Below are 12355 nucleotides of genomic sequence, written 5' to 3' on the forward strand. Positions count from 1 at the left end.
CTCTCCTACTTGTTATCAAAATTATAACTCTGTGCCTTAGTCTTGCTCCCAGTGATGTGAGAATGTTGTACAATTATTGCTATTGTAAATTCTAAAGTCTAGCAGCCCCAAAATCCACAGGTAGCTTTAAAAAATGCTGAAAATACTAGCAATACCCCTTCCTGCCAATGCCTATCTTAAAACACCCACCCAGCTTTACAGAGAAGCCATAATCCTGGCCTATACAAAGTATAGCTGGCATATGAACTCCAAGCAGGTGGTTATCCAGTTGCCTATTATGTGAATCTGCCTATGTAACCAAAAAATAATAGCAATCACCTGTGGTCAAGTCACTTGCCAGATGGGAGGTAGCAAGCAATAACAAAGAAGATACTACTAAAAAACATCTAAACAGCGTTCAAAAGCAATAAATTGGGGGCAGGGGGTTGTTTGTTTTGTTTTCTGTTGGTTTTTTTTCAGACCAGGGTAGGAGGATAGGATCTATCTTCAGCTTCTGTTGAAACATCCTGCTCTGGACAGATATTTAAGAGAGATTGAAAATAGTAATATATTTGTTGAAAAAAAACAACAACCCTGGAATTGTTCCTTCTGAGTAGGGATAGTTGGTATGTGGCAGAGATGGGAGAGCTAAGGATTTAAAATGATGTATTAACAATGTGATTCGGCAATCTTTAAGATAAATTGTTTCCCAGTACTGTCTTTTCTTAGGTCACAAATTATCATAATGGACTATTATTTTTGAATTGAGGATTATTGAAAGAAGAATACATGCCTAAGGATATGTGAAGATTCAACAATGTGGTACAGAAGTGACACTCTGTGTGGCTCATATGTTCATAAGAGTTTAGGCTGGATTGGAGCTTTAGAAAGAGAGTCTGAACTGCAGCCATTGGCAAAGCTGCTGTGCTAGACTGAAATAATCCAGCCAATATAGCAATCAGCAACACATACCTAGCCAAACCTAAAACTTCCCCCACATCTGTCACCAAGCAAGGGAAAATTGAAAGCTTGAGTCCTGGCCAGCGCGTATGTGTGTGTCTACTGCATGGTGAGGCTTTTATGGTCTCCCGTAACTGGGGACTGTGGGAGACTCAGAACCTGACTGCCCTAGGATTCTAAACAGTTACTGGGTGTTTGAAAACTCCTCCTCACCTGCTGCTCTGTTCTTCCCCCCACAGGCCACCATGGGGAGACAGCTGCTTTCAAAGAGACACGCCTGAGACATTTGTCCATTTGATTTTCTCTTATAGTCTGGGATCCATGGAAGGGGCAGAAGCTTCTGATACACCAGCCGGTGAAAATGAAACCAAATGAGTTTTAATTCCCTCCCAACCTGTTGCGTCCTTTCCTGTTCTCCCATCTTCCCACCATCACCCCAGTACTTCAGGAAAAGCCCCAAACTCTGCATTTGAAGGGGTTCCAAGATTTGGGCATCCTCTTGTTACCACTGTACCTATGACCAGATTACTTGCTTCCTTCCTAGACCTTTGTCACCCCACGTCTCAGCATCCAGAGACACCTCTTCTTTTGGAGGGGTGGACGGTTGAGTAGTTTGATACATATTGCATTCTCATAAAATCTGGAGTGGGATACAGGGCAGATGACCAGAGGAGAGAATGTCACTTCAGGGGAAGAGAGCTGGATATTACTTCATTCAGAAGACCTGCAGAATTTAGGGTTGGCCTTGCAGAGCTTTATGAGTAGTGTAGGGGTGCTGCAGGGTAAGGTTTGTAAAGTTTCTGATTTTCTCTCCCTACAGAACAAAAAAGAAATCCAGGCACTTTCCCTGGAGATTATGGAAATGGATCAATATCAGGTGAGGATAGAATCAAGAGCGTGATCCAAAGCCCATTGGAGTCAATGGGGAGGTCTTTCCAGTCATTTCAATGGGCTTTGGCTCAGGCCCTCTCTCATTTTATGCTTTTGTTCTTCCTGTCATGTGCTGCAGGGTAATCTAGTGTAGTGAATACAGAGCCAGAAATCAGGAAACTTGGATTCTAATCATTATAGTACAGACTTTCTATGTGATTTGGGTTGTGAGTTCAATCCTTGAGGGGGCCATTTAGGGATCTGGGGCAAAAATCTGCCTGGGGATTGGTCCTGCTTTGAGCAGGAGGTTGGACTAGATGACCTCCTGAGGTCCCTTCCAACCCTGATATTCTATGATTTTGGGCAAATCACTTAGGGTATGTTTACACTAACTGGGAGTATGTCTCCCTGCGTCAGTAGACAGACATAAGCTAGTTCTGCTTGAAATAGCGCACTAAAATTGCAGTGCGGACATTGTGGCATGGGTGGCGGCACAGGTTAGCCACCTGAGCTCGGAGCTAGTTGGACTCATACTTGGAGAGCTAGCCTGTGCCACAACGTCAACATTAATTTTAGTGTGTTAGTTCGAGTGGAGCTAATGCGAGTCTGTCTACCCAGGCTGGGAAGCACTCTCCCAGCTGAGGTGTAGACATACCCTTCAGGCCTGATCACAAGCCCACTGAAGTCAATGAATAGACTCCTATTGACTTCAGTGGATTTTAAATTATGCCTTTAATCTTTCTGTGCTTTACCCTCCTCCATCTATAAAATGGTGGTAATCCTTAGGTACTTTCATAAAGTGCTTTGAAATCATTGGAGAGAAAGTGCTGTGTAAGTTTAAAGTAGGAGTAGTATTTCTGCCACACTGCCATAGCAGCCCAAAGTTTACATCTTCTTAAAACAGAAAGCTTGTTTTAATATACTTTTGCTGCAATCTCATCATTTTCCAGGCTTTTGGTCCAGAGGCAAGCTGAAGGTTGGAGGATTCATTTTGTGATCTTCATTATGTTTGCTGGTGAAGTCGAGTTAGAATGAGCTGTCCTTTATTGTGTACTATTTATATTACACATTTTAATGGATAGTGAATGCCCAGAGTATAGCATCTAAAGAAATGAAATACATTTGCCAAGCACCAGTCCCTTCCTTCATGCAAGCAGGAGTGTGTAAAACCCATCCGCTGGAAATTTGGATATGAATCTTATCCAAAAATATTGACACAGGAAATTAATTTTCTCATATGAATTTTCAGCTTTCTTGAACGCTCTAACAGTTGGTGGCCTCGCTGTGCTGTTATTTCTCTACCTTGTTCTCTTCCTTCCCTGAATGCATACAGCCATTTAAAATGAATCTAAAGTAATATACAATGTAAGCAATATTTGTTTGTTTTGCTCAATACAGTGTGTGAACTTTTAGAAACAGGCTTCTGAGTGTGTTGAGAAAAAGCTATTTTAGAAATATTTCTTTTTAGATCATTTATGGAATACACAACGTAACTTTTACATAGGTGTGTTTTCTGGCACCAATTCAGCAGCCCATCCCTATTCAGAAAAGCACTTAAGCATATGTTGAACTTTAAGCACATGAGACTGAAGTGCTTTGCTGATGGAACGGATTTAAGTACCTGCTTACTTGCTTTGCTGAATTAGGGCTTGTGATGGTGGAGTAAGAAAATCACAATATCATAATTTCAAGTATTAAAATGTCCCTCTCACTTTCCAAAGGGCAGTTTCCGGCACTGGAAAAGATCTCTGAACATACTTTGAGTGCTACATTAAAGACCAATATTAAGATGGGAGAACAAGGATTAGGTCTTATAGTAATTCAGAATGGACCATATCTCCAGATGACAAGTCTTGTTGAGAAAGGCTCTGCAGCTAAGAATGGAAGACTCAAACCAGGTAAAAAAAAATACCACAACCCTAATCTTCAGAATTTCATAGGTATGTTCCATTCCAGAGTTTATACTTTGTTGCCCTGCTTTTGACCTCATTTATGCTGATGTAAATCAGGAGTAATATTACTTAAATCAGTGGAATTACAGTGGCATAGAACTGGTACAAGCAATATGAGAGTCAGGCTCATGTCACAGAAATATCCAACTGATAAATGAAGCCAGTCCAGTTTTATATTAAAATTCCTATTGTCTTAATTTGATTAAAATTGGCTGATAGAGGTAACTATTTCCTAATTAGATTAAGAAAAAGGCATATCTAAATTGCACACACTTTTATATATAATATAAACGGGATTGGAACATTGTGTTATGCATCTTACTTTAAGTATTCAAGACCAAAACAAATTTCTTACTCGTGTTTCATACTAATATTTCATAGCTGCACTGTAATGTGCAGTTTTCTTACACATGCATCTATAAACATGTTTTACTATAAAATAATTAATATAAAGCAATCTGAAAGGATTAAAGATCAAAAAAGAATCACTCAAAGCCCAGCTTAGGTTGTCATAAAAATTAACAATGGAAAAGACACATATTAGGTCATTTGTTTCCCCTAGACTAGGTTATCCATACTTTCCTTGGCAGAAGAGGGTGGATTGCCTAGTGGTTTAGTGAACAAAATTGGATGTTTCAGCATAGTCACCTTTTTTCTCTCTTACTGCCCTGATGCCTTGAGGATACTAAGAGAACCAGGGTGCAGCAAATGAGCAAATGTCAGTAATCTCACTACTGCAGCTGACCTTGGCAGCCTCCAGTTCTCCTGGTCCTTATGCCTTGTGAACTTCTTTCAATATTTTACTTTATTATTATTATTCCTGGTTCTTGGACCCCACTAACTGAAGTTCATGAAGAGAGGTCCTCTGTTGAAATGGGGATTTTTTATTTTATTTATTTATTTTTTAAAGGTAGACCCTCTCCTATTCTAATGAACATTTGCTTGGGTACAGGAATGGGAAAATGACACTTCTACTGTAGATAAAATTTCTCCTTTCTGGACACTGGATGTGCTTTCACAGCTGACAGCTTTTAACAAATAATTGTTTTTCATGTTGTCAGAAGTCTTGACATAAGACTTTCAAAACAATAAATTCATGTCTCCATAAATTAGGATTGTCGTCATATGCTGCCTCTTGGAACAAATGTAATAGTTCTTTAGTCATCTGAGTAATAGCCTGATTATAGTTAACATTTCTAACTAAAGAGAAAATATCTTAGGACAGTTTGACAAAAGGAGACTAAGGGTACTATTTAATCAGGGGTATCAAATTCATGCAGCCATTTTAAATTATGGTCTGTGAACAGAAGATATATATTAACTCCTCGCTTAACATTGTAGTTATGTTCCTGAAAAATGCTAGTTTAAGCGAAACGATGTTAAGCGAATCCAATTTTCCAATAAGAATTAATGTAAATAGGGAGAGTTAGGTTCCAGGGAAATTTTTTTCGCCAGATAAAAGACTATATATATACATATATACACACACAGTATAAGTTTTAAACAAGCAATTTAATACTGTACACAGCAGTGATGATTGTGAAGCTTGGTTGAGGTGGTGAAGTCAGGGTGGAAGAGGGTGGGATATTTCCCAGGGAATGCCTTACTGCTAAATGATGAACTAGCACTCGGCAGAGCCCTCAAGGGTTAACACATTGTTGTTAATGTAGCCTCACACTCTACAAGGCAGCACGAATGGAGGGAGGGGAGACAGCATGGCAGAGAGAGACAGAGACACACACCGTGTATGTGAGAGAGAGAGATGCACATTACCCCTTTAAGTATGCTGTCCCCACTTTAAGTACACTACCTTTTTAAGTAGATCAGCAAGTTGAGAGAGCAGCTGCTGCCAGCAAGCTCCCTCCGTCCTGAGCCCTGTTGTGTCCCTCCACTGCTCTGTGGAGATGGGGTAAAGGAGCGGGGGATGGGGGGGGACACCCAGACATTAGCACCCCTCTTTTCCCCATCTGCACAGCAAGCAGGAGGCTCCCAGGAGCAGCTCCAAGGCAGTGGGGGGAGGGACAGCTGAACTGCCTGGCAATTGATAGCCTGCTGGGCGGCTGCCACACAGGGAACTTAGGGGAGCGGGGAGCTGATGGGGGGCGCTGCCGGTTCACCCTGGTTCCAAGCCCCCACCAGCTAGCTCCAATGGGCTGCTCTTTCTGCAAGCAGTGGACAAAGCAGGCGGCTGCCAAACAACGTTATAAGGGAGCATTGTGCAACTTTACATGAGCATGTTCTCTAATTGCTCAGCAACGTAATAATGAAACAACGTTAACCGGGACGACTAAGTGAGGAGTTACTGTATAGAGTTGGGATTTTTATACTGAATACTCTTGAATTTTTCCCCTGGCAGGTGATATTTTGATTAAAATTGGACACGCTAATGTTTTAGGATGGACACTGCGAGAGCTTTGGCAACTTTTGCACAATATTCCCATAGGAACAGTTCTACAGATCAGGGTTTACAGAGATTTTGTTGAAGTACCTCAGCACTGGCAAAATGCACTTGAATTAGTTCCTGAAGTAAAGCCTCCTGTGAAAACAGAGTAAGAAACAAATGCTATTTTCAATGGGTTTTTTCACAATATAGAGTTTAGTTATACTAGTCTACTGAGGAAGACAGGGCAATGATGTGGTAGCATTCTGGTTTTAGTTTCATTACTAATCAAGTATAAAAGGTAGAGTTCTTTTAAAAATGTACTTCTTTCCAATATAATCGTCTCCTACTCTTAGAAATATCTTGAAGGAAGTGCAGCTACCTAGAAACTTACCTCCCTGGAAAAGCCAACAGGTCTTCCAGTGTTTGTTGCCTATACATTGTTCAAAAGTACTAAGATAAAACACCAAATTTCAATTTCAGACTTTTCCCATCCTCAAAGGGCAACTGTCATTGGGAGAGCACCTCATCTTGCATAAGTTGGCATAGCTTCCTTGACTTAAATGCAGCTATACCTATTGATAGCAGCTGAGCACCTAGATTATTATATGTACCTGATGTTACAAAATGCAGGTAACCAGAGACCTGTAACCAAATAAACAGTTTAATGGCTCACTAGTCATTCAACCGTATTAACAATAAGGCCATGGCTTACTATGTTTAGTCCTCATGACCTCCTAGTTGACCTTTCTAGAAATGTTTATATAGCTGTGGTGTTATGCTCAGTTTCTATAAAGACAAGTATTATGAGGCCTTTTTAAAAAAAGGTCATAAGTTCTCATCTCCTAAAAATAAGCCTCACTACAACAAGTAGTAATCGATGCTAGGGACACTAGGCAGTAAAAGTTTTTCTAAGGCATGGGGACAGATGTTCTAGTAAGGAGGGAAGACTAAAGCTCAGGAACAGGAAAGAAGATGAGGGAGCTTACAGAGGAGAAGGTAGCTGGGAATGGGAAATTCAAAAGCATCTGATTAGGGCACAAGAGTGATAATGGAGGAGGAAGTTCAGGCAATAAGAATAGGAAGGGGGTTATCTGGAAAGCTAGTTCTTTAAACGTATATATCAACTAGGGCTGTCGATTAATTGCAGTTAACTCACGTGATTAACTCAAAAAAATTAACTGCACTGTTAAACAATAGAATTGCAATTGAAATTTATTAAATATTTTTGGATGTTTTTCTACATTTTCAAATATATTGATTTCTATTACCACACAGAATATAAAGTGTACAGTGCTCACACTATATTATTTTTGATTACAAATATTTGCACTGTAAAAACAAGCAAAAAAATAGTATTTTTCAATTCACCTCATAGAAGTACTGTAGTGTAATCTCTTTATTGTGAAAATGTAACTTACAAATGTAGATTTTTTTTTTTTTAAAAGAACTGGAACGGACCTCGAGAGGTCATCTAGTCCAGTCCCCTGCATTCAGATAAGTATTATCTAGACCATCCCTGACAGGTGTTTGTCCAACCTGCTCTTAAAATCCCCAATGATGATTTCACACCCTCCCTAGGCAATTTATTCCAGTGCTTAACCACTCTGACAGTTAGGAAGTTTTTCCTAATGTCCAACCTAAACCGCCCTTGCTGCAATTTAAGCCCATTGCTTCTTGTCCTATGCGCAGAGGTTAAAAAGAACAATTTCCCCCCCTCCTCCTTGTAACAACCTTTTATGTACTTGAAAACTTATGTCCCCTCTCAGTCTTCTCTTCTCCAGTCTAAACAAACCCAATTTTTTCAATCTTCCCTCATAGGTCAGGTTTTCTAGACCTTTAATCATTTTTGTTGCTCTTATCTGAACTTTCTCCAATTTGTCCACATCTTTCCTGAAATGTGGCGCCCAGAACTGGACACAATACCCAGTTGAGGCCTAATCAGTACGGAGTAGAGTGGAAGAATTACTTCTCATTTCTTGCTTACAATACTCCTGCTAATACATCCCAGAATGATGTTTGCTTTTTTTGCAACAGTCTTATACTGTTAACTCATATTTAGCTTGTGATCCACTATGACCCCCACATCCCTTTCCACAGTACTCCTTCCTAGGCAGTCACTTCCCATTTTGTATGTATGCAACTGATTGGTCCTTTCTAAGTGGAGTACTTTGCATTTGTCCTTATTAAATTTCATCCTATTTACTTCAGACCATTTCTCCAGTTTGTCCAGATCATTTTGAATGTTAATCCTATCTTCCAAAGCACTTGCAAGCCCTCCTAGTTTAGTGTACTCTCTATGCCATTATCTAAATTATTGAAGATATTGAAAAGAACCGGACCCAGAACCAGTCCCTGCAGGACCCCACTCGTTATGCCCTTCCAGCATGACTGTGAATCACTGATAACTACTCTCTGGGAACGATTTTCCAACCAGTTATGCACCCACCTTATAGTAGCTCCATCTAGGTTGTATTTCCCTAAGTTTGTTTATGAGAAGGTCATATGAGACAGTATCAAAAGCCATACTAAAGTCAAGATATACCACATCTACTGCTTCCTCCCTATCCAAAAGGCTTGTTACCCTGTCCAAGAAAGCTATCAGGTTGATTTGACACAATTTGTTCTTGACAAATCTATTATTTAACACCTTATCTTCTAGGTGTTTACAAATTGATTGTTTAATTATTTGCTCCATTATCTTTCTGGGTACAGAAGTTAAGCTGACTGGTCTGTAGTTCCCTGGGTTGTCCTTCTTTCCCTTTTTATAGATGGTGTGACAAAGTTCCTCCTCTATCTTGCTGGGTCCTGCGCTTATTGGTGGATTTTCTTGCCTCAGAGAGTCACCATGTGGGTTGGGGAACAGCCCAGAGACCTTCCCCTCTGGAAGAACCCACAGTCCAGGTCAATTGGGAGGTTTGGGGGGAACCCGGGCCCGCCCTCTACTCCGGGTTCCAGCCCAGGGCCCTGTGGACTGCAGCTGTCTATAGTGACTCCTGTAACAGCTGCATGACAGCTACAACTCCCTGGGCTACTTCCCCATGGCCTTCTCCAAACACCATCCTTATTCTCACCACAGGACCTTCCTCCTGGTGTCTGATAACGCTTGTGCTCCTCAGTCCTCCAGCAGCACACCCTTTCACTCCCACCACAAACTGAATTGAGCTCCTTTTAAAACCCAGGTGCCCTGATTAGCGTGTCTTGATTCTAGCAGCTTCTTCTTAATTGGCTCCAGGTGTTCTAATTAGCCTGCCTTAACTGGTTCTAGCAGGTTCCTGATTAATCTAGTGCAGCCCCTGCTCTGGTCACTCAGGGAACAGAAAACTACTCATCCAGCGACCAGTATATTTGCCCTCTACCAGACTCCTGTACCCCACTGGTCTGGGTCTGTCACAATGGGCACTATATTTGCCCTTTTTCATTCTTCTGGAGTGTCTCCTGTCTTTTATGACTTTTCAAAGATAATTGCTAATGGCTCATATCTCAGTCAGCTCCTTGAGTATTCTAGGATGCATTTCATCAGGCCCTGGTGATTTGAAGACATCTAACTTGTCTAAGTAATTTTTGACTTGTTCTTTCCCTATTTTAGGCTCTGATCCTACCTCATTTTCACTGGCATTCACTATGTTAACTGTCCACTCGCCACCAACCTTCTTGGTGAAAATTGAAACAAAGAAGTCATTAAGCACCTCTCCCATTTCCACATTTTCTGTTACTGTCTTTCCCCCCTCATTGAGTAACGGGCCTACTCTGTCCTTTTTGTTACATAACCACACTCAAAAACAATGTAAACCTTCAGAGCCTACAATTCCACTCAGTCCTACTTGTTCAGCCAATCGCTAAGACAAACAAGTTTGTTTACATTTACTGGAGATACTGCTGCCCGCTTATTTACATCACCAGAAAGTGAGAATAGGCATTCGCATGGCACTTTTGTAGCCGGCCTTGCAAGGTGCTTATGTGTCTGATATGCTAAACATTTGTATGCCCCTTCATGCTTTGGCCACCATTCCAGAGGACATGCTTCCATGCTGATGATGTTCGTTTAAAAAAAAAAAAAAAAAGTGTTAATTACCTTTGTGACTGAACTCCTTTGGGTAGAATTGTATGTCTCCTGCTCTATTTTACCTGCATTCTGCCATATTTCATGTTATAGCAGTCTCGGATGATGACCCAGCACATGTTCATTTTAAGAACCCTTTCACAGCAGATTTGCCAAAACGCAAAGAATGTACCAATGTGAGATTTCTAAAAATAGCTACAATACTCGACCCCACGTTTAAGTATCTGAAGTGCCATCCAAAATCTGAGAGGGACGAGGTGTGGAGCACGCTTTCAGAAGTCTTAAAAGAGCAACACTCTAATGTGGAAGAAACTACAGAACCTGAACCACCAAAAATCAACCTCGTGCTGGTGGCATCTGACTCAGATGATGAAAATGAACATGCATCTGTCCGCTCTGCTATGGATCGTTATTGAGCAGAACTTGTCCTCAGTATGGATGCACGTCCTCTGGAATGGTGGTTGAAGCCTGAAGGGACATATGAATCTTTATCACACCTGGCATGTAAATATCTTGCAACGCCAGCTACAAACAGTGCCATACGAACGTCTTTTCTCACTTTCCTTGTAAACAAGAAATGGGCAGCATTATCTCCTTGTAACTAAACTTGTTTGTCTGAGTGATTGGCTGAACAAGAAGTGGGACTGAGTGGACTTGTAAGCTCTAAAGTTTTACTTAGTTTTATTTTTGAGTTGCAGTTATTTTTTGTACATAATTCTACATTTGTAAGTTCAACTTTCATGATAAAGAGATTGCACTACAGTACTTATATTAAGTGAATTTTAACTGAATATTTGTAATAAAAAATAAAGTGAGCACTGTACACTTTGTATTCTGTGTTGTAATTGAAATCAATGTATTTTAAAATGTAGAAGGCATCCAAAAATATTTAAATAAGTGGTATTCTATTGTTTAATCATGCGATTAAACAGATTAATCACTTGACAGCCCTAGTTGCAACTAAGTCAGTAAGTCAAATTCTTTAGTATTCTGAATGAAGCAAGGATAGCTTTCATTTTACTGAAAGATATTTAAATTGACATTCCCTTTTGTTGTTTAAAACCCAGATGTTGTAGCATGATGTTAAGTCCAAGCAGAAGAATACACACACAAAAATGCACAAATCAAATATTTCAATTTTGACACCCTTATCACAAGTAAAGAACTTGTAATTAAAGCTATGTAACTCTTGTACATTTTTAGCACTTCAAGTAAAGACAGTGAGACAAAAGACGACACGTGGACAAGTAGTGATGATTATGAAGATGGAGACTCTGATGGAAGTTTTAGATACAAAACTACACAATCATTTTGTTATGATTCTACCAAAGAATTGCCATCAATTTCGAAAACTTGGCATGCATTTAAAAGAAAAAAACACACATTTACTGTAGGTGCTGACATTGGATGTGACATTATAATTCATAAAGATTCTGATGCATGGTATAGTTCTGACTTTGCTACTGATGGCATTAGATCTTCATACTGGACTATGGAAACACACGACAGCGAATCAACATCATCCTCTTCCTCTATATCAGATGCATTTTGGCTTGAAGAGTTTGCCAGTATTTTGGAATAACTGAATGGTCACATCCAATTTTAAACCTTCAGAAATGGGATTTTTCTGAAGCACTTTATCAGCTGAAGGTTCACTTTCAAAATATTGATTTTGAAATTAGGTAATTTGAAGATTTAGAGCATAGCATGCCTTGACTGCCTAGGATATTTGGAAATCTGGATTCTAAGATGATAGCTGCTATCCAAAGCCGCTCTTCCAGATCTTAAGAAAAAACCTGCTAAAATCTCCATCAATCCTACCTGTGAAGGGAACATTAAACATGCTGCTTCGGTGAGTCCAGTGATCAAGGTACAGCAGGCAAGTGCTAGAGCTGCAGTATATTGCTTTCAGCTTTTAAAGGTAAGTCTGATAATTTACTTAAGGTAGATATGGTGCAAATGGCAATTTTACCAACAACTATTCTTGAATGTGTTAAGGATATATAACTGGGATATTAACTGTGGCAATTATAAATTTAATCTTCATCAAGAATGTAGTTAGACTATTATTAATCTCTGGTAGTTTTTGTAAGGTACACACCTAAAAGCCAACTCATTGTTTCACTACATTTAAATATTTTTAATCGATAA

At 39.9% G+C, this 12355-nt stretch overlaps 1 protein-coding gene across 1 annotated transcript; it reads left to right on the top strand.

Annotated features, from left to right (window-relative positions):
* The first annotated feature begins 1795 nt into the window (after window positions 1–1795).
* On the top strand, window positions 1796–12223 carry PDZD9 (PDZ domain containing 9). The gene is made up of 4 exons (XM_024204727.2): window positions 1796–1816; window positions 3536–3707; window positions 6118–6310; window positions 11408–12223. Exons 1-4 carry the CDS (start codon window positions 1796–1798, stop codon window positions 11784–11786), a joined length of 765 nt encoding a protein of 254 aa, XP_024060495.1. The 3' UTR covers window positions 11787–12223.
* The last annotated feature ends 132 nt before the right edge of the window (window positions 12224–12355 follow it).

This window comes from Terrapene carolina, unplaced genomic scaffold (assembly GCF_002925995.2).
Source record: "Terrapene carolina triunguis isolate 2854851 unplaced genomic scaffold, T_m_triunguis-2.0 Scaffold93, whole genome shotgun sequence".
NCBI lineage: Eukaryota > Metazoa > Chordata > Testudines > Emydidae > Terrapene > Terrapene triunguis.

What these genes read in the sequence shown, in the direction of transcription:
- PDZD9 (XM_024204727.2), top strand. Translation starts at nt 1,796, where the DNA reads ATGGAAATGGATCAATATCAG. An exon ending in GAATGGAAGACTCAAACCAG is followed by an intron (nt 3,708 to 6,117) that starts GTAAAAAAAAAT and finishes TTCCCCTGGCAG; the next exon opens with GTGATATTTTGATTAAAATT. An exon ending in AAGCCTCCTGTGAAAACAGA is followed by an intron (nt 6,311 to 11,407) that starts GTAAGAAACAAA and finishes GTACATTTTTAG; the next exon opens with CACTTCAAGTAAAGACAGTG.